Source organism: Cydia strobilella, chromosome 5, assembly GCF_947568885.1.
Source record: "Cydia strobilella chromosome 5, ilCydStro3.1, whole genome shotgun sequence".
Lineage (NCBI taxonomy): Eukaryota > Metazoa > Arthropoda > Insecta > Lepidoptera > Tortricidae > Cydia > Cydia strobilella.
The window spans coordinates 921499-939149 of record NC_086045.1 but is presented as its reverse complement, the minus strand read 5'-3'; the positions used below and the strand labels follow the sequence as shown (position 1 = coordinate 939149).

The 17651-nt window shown below is 39.6% G+C and overlaps 1 protein-coding gene and 1 long non-coding RNA gene across 2 annotated transcripts in view; one reads left to right on the top strand and one right to left on the bottom strand.

Moving 5' to 3' along the window:
• LOC134741279 (uncharacterized) overlaps positions 1 to 17651 on the top strand; it is a 239099-nt gene that overhangs the window by 81542 nt on the left and 139906 nt on the right. The window lies entirely within an intron of this gene.
• Positions 8911 to 10767, bottom strand: LOC134741644 (acetylcholinesterase-like). The gene is made up of 2 exons (XM_063674497.1): positions 9464 to 10767; positions 8911 to 9076 (listed from the first exon to the last, which is right to left on the bottom strand). Exons 1-2 carry the CDS (start codon positions 10765 to 10767, stop codon positions 8911 to 8913), a joined length of 1470 nt encoding a protein of 489 aa, XP_063530567.1.

Genomic DNA, 17651 nt, shown 5'->3' with positions numbered 1-17651 from the left:
TATAGACCCATCTCACTTCTGAGCCATGTCTACAAGCTGTTTTCGAGAGTCATCACGAACCGTCTCGCACGCAGGTTTGACGACTTCCAGCCTCCCGAACAAGCAGGTTTCCGTAAAGGCTATAGTACCGTAGACCACATACATGCGTTGCGGCAGGTTATACAGAAGACTGAGGAATATAACCTCCCCCTTTGCCTTGCATTTGTGGACTACGAGAAAGCCTTCGATTCGATCGAGACTTGGGCTGTGCTGCAGTCTCTCCAAAGGTGCCAAATCGACTACCGGTATATCGAAGTGCTGAAGTGTCTGTACGAAAACGCCACCATGTCCGTCCGACTACAGGGCCAGAGCTCGAAGCCTATTCCATTGCAGCGGGGAGTCAGACAAGGAGATGTAATCTCCCCAAAGCTGTTCACCGCTGCATTGGAGGATGCCTTTAAGGTTCTGGACTGGAAAGGACGAGGCATCAATGTAAATGGCGAGTACATCACTCACCTTCGGTTTGCCGATGATATCGTAGTCATGGCTGAGACCATGGAGGACCTCAGTGCGATGCTCGCTGATCTCAGCAGAGTATCTGAACGAGTTGGTCTGAAAATGAACATGGACAAGACGAAGATCATGTCTAACGTCCATGTTGTGCCAACTCCCGTATTAATCGGAGGCTCTGCGCTCGAAGTTGTTGACGATTATGTATACCTAGGACAAACAGTCCAGTTAGGTAGGTCCAACTTCGAGAAAGAGGTCACTCGTCGAATCCGACTCGGTTGGGCAGCGTTCGGGAAGCTCCACAGTATCTTTTCGTCCAAATTGCCGCAGTGTCTTAAGTCAAAAGTCTTTGACCAGTGTGTGTTGCCAGTGATGACATACGGATCTGAGACGTGGGCGCTAACGATGGGCCTCATAAGAAGGCTCAAGGTCACGCAAAGGGCAATGGAGAGAGCTATGCTCGGGGTTTCTCTGCGTGATAGAGTCAGAAATGATGATATCCGCAGTAGAACTAGGGTCACCGATATAGCTCGCAGAATTGCAAACCTTAAGTGGCAGTGGGCGGGGCACATTGCTCGCAGAACTGATGGCCGGTGGGGCCGGAAGGTTCTGGAGTGGCGTCCGCGTACCGGAAGACGAACTGCCGGTAGGCCTCCAACGAGATGGAGCGACGACCTGGTGAAAGTCGCGGGAATTCGGTGGTTGCGAGCGGCACAGGATCGGTCGGAGTGGCGAGCCTTGGGGGAGGCCTATGTCCAGCAGTGGACGTCTATCGGCTGACATGATGATGATGATGATGTGCCGCCCTAAGTGGATACTTTTTTTTTACATTAGTGGTCCACAGGAACAGAGAATGTGCATTGCAGTCTCCTCTGACTCCTGGCAGAACCTGCATGTCGCATCCTGTTTCTTCCCAATTCGGAACATGTCTTTGTTGAACTTACAGTGTCCAGTCAATATTCTAGTCACTGCGCAGGTTTTATATCTTTTGAGTGGAATATATAGGCCACACTGAACAATATTTCCTCCATTCCCTCTGAAAAATTTAATTTGTAATTTCATATTTATTTGAATTTATTTTTTATTCTTTTGGCATTTTATTGACTAGGTATCTAGCTTGCATGCAAGCGTGCAAATGTATGTAGGTACCTAGTCAATAAAATGACGTTCTGTGTGACAAAAGAATAAAACCAAGTATAAACTTGGTCTGAGCCGATTATTCAGTAAGCAATTGTAATTCCCTCGGCAGATAAAAGGCCGTAATTATAATGCCAGCTCACGCGGGGTCGGACATTAACAACAAATCCAGGTCTGTTCAGGGAGGGATCACAATTTGTGTATTTGCTAAGATATTTGCAGTGCCTTGCCCGTATAAGGGCCACACCACACTAGCACACAATAAGTAATAGTATTATCATACAGAACGGCCACGCACCGCCCCACCCCAACTCGAATTACCTCGCCCCGCGACTTCAGATTGACGGCCGTTTGCCGGCCGCTCAGTACTATTTTTAAGCAACTTACTCACACTTTAACGCATGCTGCGTGTACAGACGTGCCGTTCACACATAGAAACGCAAGTGATTTTTGATGTATAGCGTGTCCGCCCTGTGATATTAGCATCTCTCGACCGTCGCGTCTAGTTAACACTATTACTGCTGTTCGACGCAACGTTGACGCAACTGCGCAGCAACGCCATTTTCCATAGCGCTGACTTAGAAACCGACGCTCGAAAGACGCTAGTGTGTGGTGGCTCAGGGTACCGCGTTCAGTATGGATCAAAGGAACATCCATGATACCTAAAGCAAACCAATTTCGACCCCCAATTTCGATGATTTATTTGTGATAGATTAATTGGGATTGCCTGAGCCAAAATTATAAGAATAAGAAAGATCAGGCAAGAAGAAGAAGAATATTTATTTATTTATTTCCTTTCTTTGACGACCGGTCTGGCCTAGTGGGTAGTGACCCTGCCTGTGAAGCCGATTGTCCTGGGTTCGAATCCCGGTAAGGGCATTTATTTGTGTGATGATGAGCACAGATTGTTCATGAGTCATGGACTCTCTCTTCTTCTTCCTCGCGTTATCCCGGCATTTTACCACGGCTCCTGGGAGCCTGGGGTCCGCTTGACAACTAATCCTAAGAATCGACGTAGGCACTAGTTTTTACAAAAGCGACTGCCATCTGACCTTTCAACCCAGAGGGGGAACTAGGCCTTGTTAGGATCAGTCCGGTTTCCTCACGATGTTTTCCTTCACCGAAATGCGACTGGTAAATATCAAATAATATTTCGTACATAAGTTCCGAAAAACTCATTGGTACGAGCCGGGGTTTGAACCCGCGACCTCCGGATTGAAAGTCGCACGCTCTTACCGCTAGGCCACCAGCGCTGTTCATGAGTCATGGACGTTTCTATGTATTTATAAGTATTTGTATAAGTATTATATATATCGTTGTCTGAGTACCCACAACACAAGCCTTCTTGAGCTTACCGTGGGGCTTAGTCAATTTCTGTAAGAATGTCCTATAATATTTATTTACTAGCTTTTGCCCGCGACTTCGTCTGCGTGGACTTAGTAACCCCAGCTAGAGTAAGAATAGCGCCTGGAGAAAATCTTATAGCAATTATTCAATTTGAGCATATTATGCACACAAATTAGCAGACACTTCATTAATTATCTCAATTCCACCCCGCTTTTTACTTTCTTAAGGGATGATTTTTCGGGATAAAAACTATCCTATGTCCTTCTCAGGGACTCAACAATGCCAAATTTCATCTAAATCGATTCAGCGGTTTAAGCGTGAAGAGGGAACACACAGACAGACAGACAGACAGACTTTCGCATTTATAATATTAGTATGGATTATTTATTCTTTCGATCAATAATATAAACGAAACCGTACTTACACATATTATATTCACCAAAAAAGTAGCCTGAAATGAGGATGCTGCTGCTGCAACGATTAATACGAAATAATTAAAAAATAAATAATTAAATTAATTAATTAAATTAATTTAATAAATTTTAATTAATTTCCACCTAATAAAGACTAGGAAATCATACCCCACTAGTACGTACAGGTACATGCACATGCTGGTCCGTCATGAATCACGTCGGACGGTCTCGGGTGGCCATAAATCTCGAATATTCAAGGAAACTTTGTTTTTACGTCTCTAATATCGTCGGTCGTCGGTTATTGTTCAGTAGATTTACGATTAGGTTCAGATTCAGACTAAATTAGCATTACTGCTGCAGGAATGCGGCGCGACGTTACTGCCGACTGTATGGCTGTCGCAAATGTCAAAATCGATGTCAGTGTCACCGCCCGGATTTTTGCGATAGGCCATATTTCTCGAATATTCGGGAAACTTAGAAGCTGGAGTTGGAAGAGGTAGACCTCGTCGGACTTTTTCTGATCAGATCGGGGAAATCATAAAGAAATGCCAGGTCAAGAGCACCCTAAACCGGCGAACGTGTATGAGGAATGTTATGAAAGTGAAGAAAGCGAAAGAAGTATGTCAGGATCGTAGCAAGTGGAAATCCGTGGTCTCTCTGCCTACCCCTCCGGGAAATAGGCGTGATTATAAAATATATGTATGTATTCGGAAAACTTTGTTTTTACCTCTCTAATATCGTGGCCACGGATAGGTATTGTTAAGTAGGTTTAGTTCGCACTGACGCACGCTGATTTATTTATTTAGAAAGTTAGAGGTAATTTGGTTCTTAGCTTTTGAATCTATTTGAACTTTGAAAAGTAATTCAAGTTTTAATTAACTTTTAGTTTTAGTCTCAAAACCCAGCCAAACAAAAGACAACTTCCCCACTTGATTACCAATCATCTAAAATAAGTAGACTTATAAAATTTATAATACTTCCGCATATGTATAATAATAGGAAAATGATAAATGCAAATTTATTTCACATTTCCACGCATCGAAAGTCAATTCAGCGTAATAGTTACACATTCAAACTAGGAACGGAGCTTGTTTTCAGCGGCGCAATGTGTGCATATTGTTTAATCTAAATTTTCTGCTCACCAAACCCTTATTAAGTAAACCTTAAAGTTCAAATTCCATTAAACTGACTGTATGAGTGTGTGATTCGCCGAAATTCTACAAATTTATAAAATGCTGATCATTGCGTTCTACGGAGTTTTTAATAAGATTGATTTTGCATTGACATGGGTGTATAAAGAGGTGTGAAAACTTCAAACTCAATAATGTTATTCAAGAGATAATGATTATTAAAACATTAAGTTGTGTGAAGTCAGACGGAAACTGTGGTTAATGAATATTGATGATGAGGGGAAAGGGGGAAAAGGGGGAGAAGGGGGAAAGGGTTTCAGTGATTGATTCAGCCTATTGTAAGTCTATTAATATAGGTAAATGAAAATCTGGGTCGTCACGATAATCCTTCGCTCTCTGGTCCTTTTAACGTTAATCCAGGCCAATTTCAAATTACACTTTCACACGAAATGATATCTAAATGAAAGAGAGAAGAGAGAAGAAGATTAAGTGACATCTAATTATATTGTTTTTAATAGTCCTTTCGAAAAATTTCACTTGATTTTTTTAAATGTTTTGTACGAAATTGAATCTTGAAGGCCAATTCCAACGTAGGTAAACTGATATCAGACTGACATCTAACTGACGTCATTCAAATATCGTTCATTTCGCTCGTACTTGTCCGTGCTTGTATTGGCGAGACGCACGATAACTACCCAATATGACACGATAACCTATAAGTAATATCATAATTCAAATGTCAATAAATGTTCGAATTGGCCTGTTGGCCGGCATTAAAAAAAACCGGCCAAGTGCGAGTCGGACTCACACACGAAGGGTTCCGTACCATTAACTATAAAAACGGTCACCCATCCAAGTACTGACCCCGCCCGACGTTGCTTAACTTCGGTCAAAAATCACGTTTGTTGTATGGGAGCCCCACTTAAATCTCTATTTTATTCTGTTTTTAGTATTTGTTGTTATAGCGGCAACCGGTATACATCATCTGTGAAAATTTCAGCTGTCTAGCTATCACAGATCACAAGATACAGCCTGGTGACAGACAGACAGACGGACAGACGGACAGCGGAGTCTTAGTAATAGGGTCCCGTTTTTACCCTTTGGGTACGGAACCCTAAAAATGTTTTTTTTTTATAAAAATCACGCTTTTTATCCAATATTAGGATAATGCTTAGGCAGTTCCTTTGTATCTTCTACATTTTCGGATTTCCCCATAATATACCTATCTACTACTTTTTAGTTATTAATAGCGCCGTAAAAATTTCTATATAAATAATAGACGAATTTAAACCGTTGTGAGACATACTAACATTAAATCATTTTACGGTTTAGACTTTAGACTCACTTGTTTTAGTCCCTCGCGCGACATGTTTCGGAGAGCCTAGGTTTCCTTTCTCAAGCACTGTCTTGTCGCGCGAGTGACTAAAACAAGTGAGTCTAAACCGTAAAATGATTTAATAAATAATAGAGCTGCATTTTTTTTTCTTAGCCCGTTTTAGTGTGTCACTGGGCAAATGCCTCTCCCCTTGATATCCACAACTCCCGTTGTTGTGCTTTTTCTACCCAGTTACTGATGAAGGTGTCTAAGTCGTCCCGCCATCGTCTGGGCCTGCCACATCCGCGCTTCGTTTGCGTTGGTTTGCGGCATCCACTTGGTGAATATACTAGCCCACCTATCCGGATCATGCGGCAGACGTGACCCGCCCAGTCCCACTTCAGCCTGGCGGTATTCACCCCCACGTCAGCTATGCGTGTTTTGGTGCGCAATGTAGTGTTTCGGATGCGATCCATCCTGACATAGCTGCATTATAAACTCCATTTGTTTGTCTTCGGTCACCTGCAGTATAAACTGCACCAAAAGTTAAATCGGCCGCATAAATTCAACGCTACAAGGTACAAGGGGCTAGTGAATCGAAAATACTGATAACACTGATACAGCGCCGCGAGAATGCGATAGATGGCCCGTGGTAGATGGCGATAATAGTATATAGTCTGGAGATGGTCCGAATATTCGGTATTCGGCATATTCGGCAAGTTTTCATATGTTCGTATTCGGCCTAATTAGTGGCTGTGACATCGGTTAGGTAAGTCCAAATTTAAATCATTTTTAGTTTAAATGCACACAAAGCCACAGAATTTTGATTTTCGATCAGATGGCGCCACTACCTTTGGCCTACTCTCGTATAGAGGGCGTTGACGGTTTTGTTTGTTATTTAACAACTTTAACGCATATCAGTGAAAGAACATGGGTCAAAATCATAAAAATAATTAATGCAAATAAAAAAAATCATATAACATTTAAAACTTTCGCGGTTTAAACACATATTAAATCACATTTAGAAATGGGTCTATCGCGAATTGCATTTAAAGTTCGAGGTAGACATTACCTCGAACTTTAAATGCACTTTTCGTGGGGTAGCCACACAAATCTCTGTTTTGACATTTTGCTGGGACGTCAGTTAGCCGCGACCACGACCAGTGAAACCTGTGTCGAAACGTCGGTAAATAAAGGTAAAAAAAAAAAAATTCGCGATAGACCCGTTTCTAAATGTGATTTAAAAAAAATCATTTATCCATATTTGAATACATTTTATCGTATTTTTATAAATCTTCATTGGCAGTGAAATTCACTGTGGTTACAAAATTTACTATGACAGTACCGCTCTATCTTAATATATCCTCTTTGCTAAAATGCAAAAATGGGAGAGCGCACAAAAACAATGACAAGGCACGCGTAGTAACATGCAAGTTGCAGAACTTTCTCAGAAATGCAGGAACATTCTCGAAAGTTTGTGGACACGAAACTTACACGAGAATTTAAAGCAAGTTTCCATACAGAAAAATTCTGGTTATCGCATAAATAATAATAAGACATGCAAGGAATATCTAATAAAGATATTATAGTTATTTACGATACAAGTGCGGAAAAGAGGAAATTCGAAACGAGTGGCGATAAATTAAAACACGACCGCAGGGAGTGTTTTAAATCGACACGAGTTGCGAATTACCTTTTCGCACGTGTATCGTACAACGTTTTACAGTACATATGGCCCTTTAAACTTTTGACATATGCACGAAAAGTGCTCATTCCCGCACTAGTGCAAAAAAGTAGCACCATATGTACTAGATAGATAGATAGATAGATCATTTATTGATAAAAATATAAAAAGATTTACATGTCAATTTTGCTTATTCCTATTCTATATTATACATTATTATTAGGTACATTAGGTAATTAATATCACAGATTCAAAAAATTCAATAATTACTGTAAAGATCTTAACATGTTTTCATTGTTTGCTAAATTTAAATTTCTGAGAACTTTTATATATAGGTACCTACTTGTCCTTAGTATAAAATATGCCTAGCGTGGGAAACGCACATGCTGTCGGTCTTAATATTTACTACTCTGTGTCGCTAACCAAGAAAATGGTAATTTAAAGCATTAAGAATTTCTGAAGGAACCTTTATTATTAAAACTATGAAATATTTATGCAAATCGCTACTTACATTTTCGCCAAGAATGCTGGAATACCTACAAAAGTTTCTCTCTTTTTAGTCTGTATATCAAATGGCAAATCTATTTGTAGGTACTTTTATACTGACAAAAGCGAATTTCAAACAAATAAACTAGTCTTTTTTTATAAAAAAAACTAATGTTTTTTGTCAAAAATTTCATTCTTTATGGTTAGATTAAGGCAATTAGTGTTATGTTATTAATTCATAGAAGTCTGAATCGTCATAATTTCATAGAAGTCTGCACTGCGTATGCAATCAAAATCGTTGCAGACTTATCTTGGTCTAACTACCTACAAACCATGCACTTCCAGGAATTAAAACTGTTGATGTTGATTTATAAATGATGATGTATTACCCAGTGAGTGATGTGAGTGAGTGATGTGTTACACCTTTATTAAGGTCAAAGTCTGGCACGCACTTTTCTGACGAAACGCTTTGTTGCTGTATAATATTTTTATAATAAAATGTAAGGAATCGAATGGTAGTACCATTTTTTTTCCTACTTAGAAGTATTTTTTTTTACTTTGAAGTCTTGTATTTATTTATTATTCCCATATATTTTTTAAGTTTCCAATTTATTGTGATAAATTGCTAGATTTAGTTATAAAATTCAACACGTAGAAACAACCCTATTGGAGAAGGCAGACAAAGACTAGTGGAGGTGATTCATCCTTCTTCTTCCAGTGCTATCAGATCTCCTACCGGAGGTCAGCTATCATAAGGGACCTTAGACACAGCTGCGCGGAATAATGAGAGTGATGTTCAAAGATTTTTGACCCATGAGTTACTTCTTCGTCCGGATGATCTTTTCCCTTGAATCTTTCCCTGGATAATGAGTTGAAGGAGTTCATACTTCTCTTCTCACATGGTACATTCTACCACCTCATAAATTCTCCGTACTTCTCAAAGATTTGGTCCCAAAACGCCATCCTTTGGTGATAGAGGTGATGTATCATTTGCAGCTTGGCACCTAACAAAGCGTAAGAGAATTCTTCAATCACTGGTGTCCAGGTGAAAATATGTCTTGCTGGAGTTGGGTTACTGAAATAAATATAATGGGAAAATATTAAAATCAAATTAAAAAGAGACAGGACGCCGTCCGCCGCAGGAAGGTGTGACAGAGAACACACTACGTGCTACAACGTGCAGCGGGTGTTTTACTCAATTATAAAGTCTACCGTTTAACCACAGTATAAGGAAGGTGTTATTGTTTAGTTTTGTTAAAATTGTTTCGACGTTAACATTGGCCTTAGAAAAACATCAGGTTAGACGTCAAAAACTTTCTTTTGGTAATGTGTTTGAAAGGAATGTTTCTTCTTTCTAATTAATTTTGCTAATGCTTGCTTCCAGTTAAATCATGTTTAAAAATAATTTGACAATAATATTCATATAATTACAAAAACTCTTGTAAATATACTTGTACCATACCTGGTTTTGGCAAAATCTGTCCACATGTATGTCATTAGATTAATGATCACTTTATCTTCATTTGTTTCTGAGCATCGAGGGTGTATGTCAGACGATTGTTGAAATAAATACCCAATCTCATCCCCATGTATAGCTCCAACGTTCAAATTCACCCTAAATCTTTTCTTCATATAGTTCCTTCCACCGGCGTAATCAAATGTATACAAATATACTGTAGCACCAGCTTCTACATAGTATCGGCTATCTCTTAAACTTGGATACATTAAAGAGAAGTCAGCATCAAAATCGAACATAGCTTCAATAGTATGAAGACCGACGTTTTGATCGGGTATGTAAAAATATCTAACTCGACTCTCAACTTCATCTAAATCTTCGTCATCTAAATTGAAGTAATTATTTATCTTAGCTCTGAAACTCGCATTCGCTCTTTTAAAATAACCATCAAGAGAATCTGAGAAGTAACGCACGTTAGGATGATCTTCTCTACTATTAAATCCTATTATAATTGGGATTGATAACGACGCTTCATTTAACAGTTCGCTTGGCTTGTCTTTTATCATAGATTGTACGCGAAAGAATTCTTTTTCGACTGTCGGTTTAAAAGATTCAATGAGACCTGTATCTATAGAGGCAGTTATTACCAATTTAGGATCAATTGTGTATAAGTAGTTTAAAGCGTCGTCGACATTATCTGTATCTAGTCCTAAATATTTAGCTAATTTCATCGGTGCCTGTGTATCCCGTTCTGCCATGGCCCAATCACAAAGCACTGATCCACTTTGTAAAATAGCTTTATGAAACAGGCCTTTAGAATTTTTTGAAAGTATATGGACTTCTACAGAAGCAGCGCCTGCGTCCTCACCAAACAATGTAACATCATCATTATCTCCTCCAAAAGCTACTATATTCTCTCTGACCCATAGTAATGCTTTCCACTGATCTCTTAATCCAGCGTTACCTGGTATATCTGATCTATGTATAGACATGAATCCATACGCGCCTAGTCTATAATTAAACGTTACTAGAATGACGCCTTTGGTGACAAGGAAATCAGGACCGTAAGTGTCTCTGTTAGAGTTCCATCTCCTGAAATCTCCGCCGTGGATGAAGACCATGACTGGGAGTAGACTGTCAGGGTTAGTTCCTTCAGGGACGTAAACGTTGATCCGTAAGCAGTCCAGGGTACCGATTATTTTATAATTTATGTCATCTTGTTGTGGACATAATGCCGTATCATCTTTAGCAGAGTAGACTCCTTCAAATGGAGGTACCTCTAACGTTTCCTGCAAAGATAGCAAAATCATGTTTCGATAGGGGATATTACGCAATGTTCTGCCACCAGAGTGCAGCACTAGCCGTTTTAGTAAACCATAGAGTAACTTATACATACTCTACCTATAACAGGTTTTTGACAAGTTTTCAGAGATAATAATATATGACATTGATGCATCAAGGCGGTTTGTTTACAGAGGACCTACCGGGAAACGCGAATCCGAAATTTCGCTATCAGCCTCTTTGTCGCTCGAATGTGCAAGAGTGACAGAGATGTTAGATAACGAAACTTCGATTTTCTTGTTTCGCGATAGCCCCTCAGATTGTGGTAGTGGCGCCCCCTTCGCAGAGTTTCGCGTAATATTCCCTATTGTTAGTAAATGTGTACGAGGTTTTTTTAACCCTTAATAAAATTTTGTGAGGTTAATACACATATTGAACAATTTTACTACGGGCCCAACCCAAATAATGTAAAAAATTTGGCGATTAAGTAAAAGACATTGACATCTGAGGAGTAACTGTATGAAACAGCCACTTTAATTTTCGAGATTTAGGGATTGAAAGAACAGTTAAATTTAAAGATCCATAGTATTTCGTAGGCCTCCCGGTCTGTGTACTTGTTTGTCACAGACGTGAAAAAGTGGTGAGCTTACCCCAAACTGGTTCAACGGGTCAACTATAGCATAAGGTATTCCCATGAAACTGACAATACCATTTTCACTGACTCCTTGGACAAAGCCGTTATTGGTCCAGAGTAGTGGATCTATACAATTCACTACGTTTAAAGACAATAGGAGGTAAACGTACTGCATGTCAGACGCGCTGATGTCAAATGGCGAGTGAAACAATAACCTATTATATTTTATAGAAAGCGACTGTTAAGGCGAATAGTTTTGTAAATAATTCAAAGTTTAATACTAAACTCTCGCGTTTGTACACATATTTAATGATGTTAACAAGTCTCGTGGAAATCAAGGGGAGAGGCCTTTGCCCAGCATTGGGACACTCAGATAGGCTAGAAAATAAAACCCGGCCAAGTGCGAGTCGGACTCGCGCACCGAGTTCCGTACTTTTTAGTATTTGTTGTTATAGCGGCAACAGAAATACATTACTGTGAAAATTTCAACTGTCTAGCTATCACGATTCATGAGATACAGCCTAGTGACAGACAGACGGACAGACGGACAGATGGCCAGACGGACAGACGGACAGATGGCCAGACGGACAGACGGACAGACGGACAGCGGAGGCTTAGTAATAGGGTCCCGTTTTTACCCTTTGGGTACGGAACCCTAAAAACGGGTCTACCGCAATTACATTTCATTATTTTACCTTAAATCCGTCGTTTCAGCTCAATTGCACCAGCTGTGGTCACGGATAAAATTTAATATAGATAACCACCTATGATGTGAGAAGCAAAAAAAGTTGTTCCTAAGTCATGTTTGTAGTTTATTTTAGTACCTAATAGATAGAGATAAAATGGTTGGACGACCTGGCGGCCTAGCCAATTGACAATCGTACAGTCACCATCAGATATATCGGAGCGGCCGAGGTGTTCACAATATCTGAACACGCACTCTAACGCCAAGGCATTGTCAAGACTATAGAGGCGTGTTCAGATATTTGTCAGCGCCTTAGCCGCTCCGATATATCTGATGGCGACTTGTACATCAACAAACGCCAAACGAAAATAGATGCTACGAAATGTCACGTGAATATTTCCATTTGACTATTGTGGAATGAACTGTCGCCTGCGGTATTTCCGGGCCGATACGACCTTTAAACCTTCAAGAAAAGAGCGTATTCCCATCTTACAATCCTTCTGGTTTCGTGGGTGTCCATGGGCTACGGTAATCGCTTACCATCAGGCGATTAGTCCGCTCGTTTGCCTCCGATATCATAAAAAAGATGGCTCTCGTGAAATTGAGAGGATGTGAGAGGATCGTGCGGCCAAGAGTGCTTATCTGGGGCGACTAACTGGGAGACGTCCGGTCGGAAGGCCTAGGTACCGGTGGATCGATGAGGTCCAGAAAGACCTATGTGAAATCCAAGCGGCTGAATGGCGTCGGATCGCACAGGACAGAAACGAATGGCGGAATCTAGTATTGGAGGCCAAGATCCACTTCGGGTCGCTGAGCCAGCGAAGTAAGCAAGTAAGTTCATGAAATTATGATTACTTTTCAAAGTCATTGGATAATCTAATCGCCTTAATCATTTTGGCTATCAAGTTGTGGATATTGTTCTATTATTATATTTTCGTTTCTTGAATAATTGGAATATTTTCATAACATTACCGGATTTTGCCATTGTGTGAAATGTGAAAGTGAAGTAACCTTTTCAAAGGGCAGATGTGCGAATAAGGATTGTACCGAGAAAAAACTGTACATTTCAAACGGCTGTATAATATAAAACATGAAATAAAAATATGAAATCGGATTATATAGAGTGTATTGAATTTATAATACATCCCGACGTTTCGAACCCTTTACACCGTTCGTGGTCAACGGGTGACTGAGGAAAAACTGACTACAATAATGTGCAGACACACTTTCGCATTTATAATATTAGTATGGATAGTATGGAAGTATGGATTTGTATGGGATTTTGAACAGCGCGCCAGGCTGGTTTTGGAAACTCAAAATCCCATACAAAATGACGCTTAACGCTAACATTACGTCACTTCACGATATCGAATGAAATTTACACTAGGGGTACAGTAAAAAAACCTTGGTCCGTACGGTAATGACGGCATCGCCACGCGTGATGGCGTTCAACCGTTTCCGCTGATGAAAGAGCACGTTTCCTGAATAGCACACAGTGTCTGTCAGTTAAACATTTTTCGTGTAGAACCCGACTTTAGGATATATGTATTTATTTTTAGGGTTCTGTACCCAAAGGGTAAAAACGGGACCCTATTACTAAGACTCCGCTGTCCGTCTGTCCGTCTGTCTGTCTGTCACCAGGCTGTATTTCTGTTGCCGCTATAACAACAAACACTAAAAAGTACGGAACCCTCGGTGCGCGAGTCCGACTTGGCTGTTTTTTTTTTTCAATTGCGCTCGAAAGTGTCCGTATTTCTTTCGCAAATGAAACACGGGAATTGGAATTTGTTTGACTTCTTTAAATAAATAAAAATGCAGCATAGTTCGCAAAACAAAATCGTAAGCCATAAAAAATATATTAACAAAGCAAATCCCGTACTCAATCGTATCCATTTCTGATATTAATTATGTTTTTTTATGGATACAAGAAATAAGAACATTTTAAAGTGCTGACAAAATTTGAGAACCAGACAATATTCCTCATTGCTCTGAATAGAAATAATCCAACATTTGTTAATTAAAAAAAAAAAAACTGTACTTTTTTCTGAAAACGGTCTTGTGCGAAAACTTCAAAAAAGAAGATAAAATAAGATACCATTTATTGCTTACAGAAAGGTTACACAATAGGTATTTTATTGTGAATCACTATAATTTGCCTATCAGTAACTTGCAATATTATTATACTGTTCAGCCTCTGTGTGCTATATCCGGGCAACGCGGGTCATTAGCGCGGCCGATATTGCCTCTTCCGGCATAAATCCTGCCCGGGCATACCCGTCCGGGTAATGAGCGGAGCTATGAAATATCTTTCGTCACGACACGCCATTTGTGAGAAAAGTAAATAAGTTTCTATCAAAAAAATATTTTCCAAGGTGACTTTCGGATGGTAACTGCGATAGTGGCCTAGCGGCAAGAGTCGTGCGATTTTCAACCCGGAGGTCGCGGGTTCAAACCCCAGCTCGTACCAATGAGTTTTTCGGAACTTATGTACGAAATATCATTTGATATACCAGTTGCTTTTCGGTGAAGGAAAACATCGTGAGGAAACAGGACTAATCCCATAAGGCCTAGTTTCCTCTGGGTTGAAAGGTCAGATGGCAGTCGCTTTCGTAAAAACTAGGGCCTACGTCAATTCTTGGGATTAGTTGCCAAGCGGACCCCAGGCTCTCATGAGCCGTGGCAAAATGCCGGGATAACACAAGAAGAAGAGGACTTTCGGATGGTAACACTGCAGCTGCTTTACTGTTGCAGCCTTGACATATATTTTGCCTATTTCGCACTCATGACATGTTCAAATACGTGACGGTTTCCCTTTTTCACACTTCAATTTTAAAGGGGCCCACTTACTATCAGTCCGTCAGACGCTATCGGCCTGTCAGTTGTTCGGAACTGTGAAATTTTTGTTCTAACCATAACTGATAGGTCGATATCGTCCGGCAGAATAATAGTCAGTGGACTCCTTTATACCAAAAACAAACAAGCACTGAAGTTAACAAAAATAACCTCTTTTCATCCGTGATTTGCGAATGCTGCTAGCTACATGCAAGGCGGCCTCAACACTGAAACACAAGTGGCCAATTATAGTGGAGGCTTGAGTGCGTGCTAGTTTCAAATGATTGTACGGTGGATTTCAAATGCGAAGTGCTGTTTAGTATGAGTTTTTGACGTAAAACGTGAGTGGAACGTATTTAAAACCAATAGAAGGGGTCAGATCGAATATCAGATGTAACGAAAAGTGTTTAGAGGAAAGTAGCCATTCTTCGAAACTGTATCGCTCACATATATGGCGCTGATTTTGCGCATTCAGAACAAACAAATCAGCTCTCAAATTAACAACTATAAAAGGTAACCTTTTTTCATCCATTGTTGGGAATGCTACATACAAGGCTGGCCTCAAAACTGAAACGCAAGTGGCCAATTATAGTGAAAGCTTGAGTGCCAGTTTCAAATTGTACGGTGGATTTCAAATAGGTATCATATTTGTTTTCTTTCTTATTTGTTTCATTGTGAGCTTTACGTATTTTTTTTTTCAGTTGACAACTGAATAGGTCTTCGAACGCCAGGAATCGGTACTACTCTAAATGTTACACTACGATATATAAATTATAAACTATAATAGATAACATACACTAAAGAAAAAGTGACCAAGTCCAGTGTAGCCGCCGTGCAGGTCTCGACGACAAATAAAAAGACTTCGATTTGAAGTAAACTTATAATCAATAGGTGCTGGTTACTTTAAAAGGTACAGTTGACGTAAACGGTTAAAGGTGTAGAAGTGGCGATAACAGTATGGAGGCTGATGTGAAAGTGGTTAAGCTAATTTTGAATGTTAAAAATGGTAGTCTAAATTTAGGCGCCTCTGATTGGCCGCGATACAGGTTATGTGGAGCGCTCCTATTGGTCCATTTAAATAAGCCTCCGCATAGTAAGCGAGCCCGACGGCTGCGTTTTGCTACTGCATTATACACATAAAAGGTTGCGTTCGCAACATCCAGTAAAGTAGTTGGTCAAAGGCCTAAAACGCCTAGCCTTTCAAAGATAACATACCTACACCAGAAAATTTGGGACGGGTACCGCCGTGGCCGGGTGGTCAGCGGTGGCAGCATGGTGGCATTTTTATCACCCGTCACTATGCCTGTCACTTTCGCACTTACATACTTGTTAGGACGTGACAGGCATGGTGACAGGCGATAAAAATGCGACCGTGCTTAGCCCGCAGGACGTTAGCCGCGTAAGCTGAAGACGCGGGTTCGATTCCCGCCTCGGTGGACTTGGTCACTTTTTGTTTAGTGTATTTTATCTATTTCAGCTTATAAAGATAACTTAATTAAAAGTGAAAAACCTTTAAAAGCTATTTAAGACAAAACAGACTGGATGTTAAAGCCGTAAGTCGTAATAGAGTATCATTTAGTACAGTACGCGAGATCACGCTTTAGTGATGTACCTAGTTTATTTTTTACCTCAATTGGGCTTGAGGTATAGTTCGTTATTTAAATTACATAAATCGGTGCGTCCATTATAACTCATATACTCAAGGTCATAGCAGACAGGGTGGATTCTACATGTACCTTCCTGAAATTTTGGATTGAATTAATTGTAAATAAATAAATAATGTAGTAGTAGTTAAGTAACTAAAGTAGTCATAAGCCAAACTAACAATTCTATGGATAAATTTATCTGAAATAAAGAATTAATAACTAACTGTTTTATTTTCTTCTCGTTTCTTTTTAATCTCGTTTATTTATTTGCTCTTGTACGAGTACACATGACGAAATAAGTTTGGACCTATTTTAAGTGTAGAATTTAAACCTTATTTAATTAAAAAACTGTAATAGATGTCATATATTAAAGAAAAATATATATAGTAGTGTGACTACTTAAAAAAACACAAATCAAAATATTTAATAAAATAATTTGATTTGTTCCCAAACTTGTTTCTTATTTAATTGTTAAAAAAAACTTTTGTTTTGTTTTTATCTTAATGGTGCCTTTTTGTATCTCTTTTGTTTTTTTTTATATGTGTGTATTGTGGCAAACGAATAAATGGTTTATCTATCTAAATACCTCATTAGAGATAAACTCAAATGCCTCACATGACTCACATCCCTACTCGCCCCGCCCCCCGCCTTACCGCCTAAATTAGACTCCGTACGTTAGAATAATTTATTTACGTCGTTAATTCGAGTCCTCGAGCGTCTTGAAATAGAAATGTAATTATGTAAAGTCAAGGCTAGGATTAAGAAGGTTTGTACATAATAAATAGGTACATAAATACGTTATAATATGTAAAAGATAATATAATCATTTCATACATTCATATATCTGACGAAACATTTATATTATTTATAATTTAATAATAAAATGACAATTAAAAATTACAACTACAAATTACAACCAAAAATTACAACTAAAAATCTAAACTATACTATCCTAGAAACTAACACTAATAATAATAAGTCAAACTTCAGCCGTCCCAAAAATTGTCCCGTGACCCCCCCGATGCAAAGGTGCCCATGACGCTCGCCGCGTTGCCACGCTGAACCGCGATGGACAATCTTTGCATCAGGAAGGACCCAGAGCGAGGATCCAAACCC

What these genes read in the sequence shown, in the direction of transcription:
- LOC134741644 (XM_063674497.1), bottom strand. Translation starts at nt 10,767, where the DNA reads ATGATTTTGCTATCTTTGCAGGAAACGTTAGAGGTACCTCCATTTGAA. An exon ending in ACAGATTTTGCCAAAACCAG is followed by an intron (nt 9,077 to 9,463) that starts GTATGGTACAAG and finishes TATTTATTTCAG; the next exon opens with TAACCCAACTCCAGCAAGAC.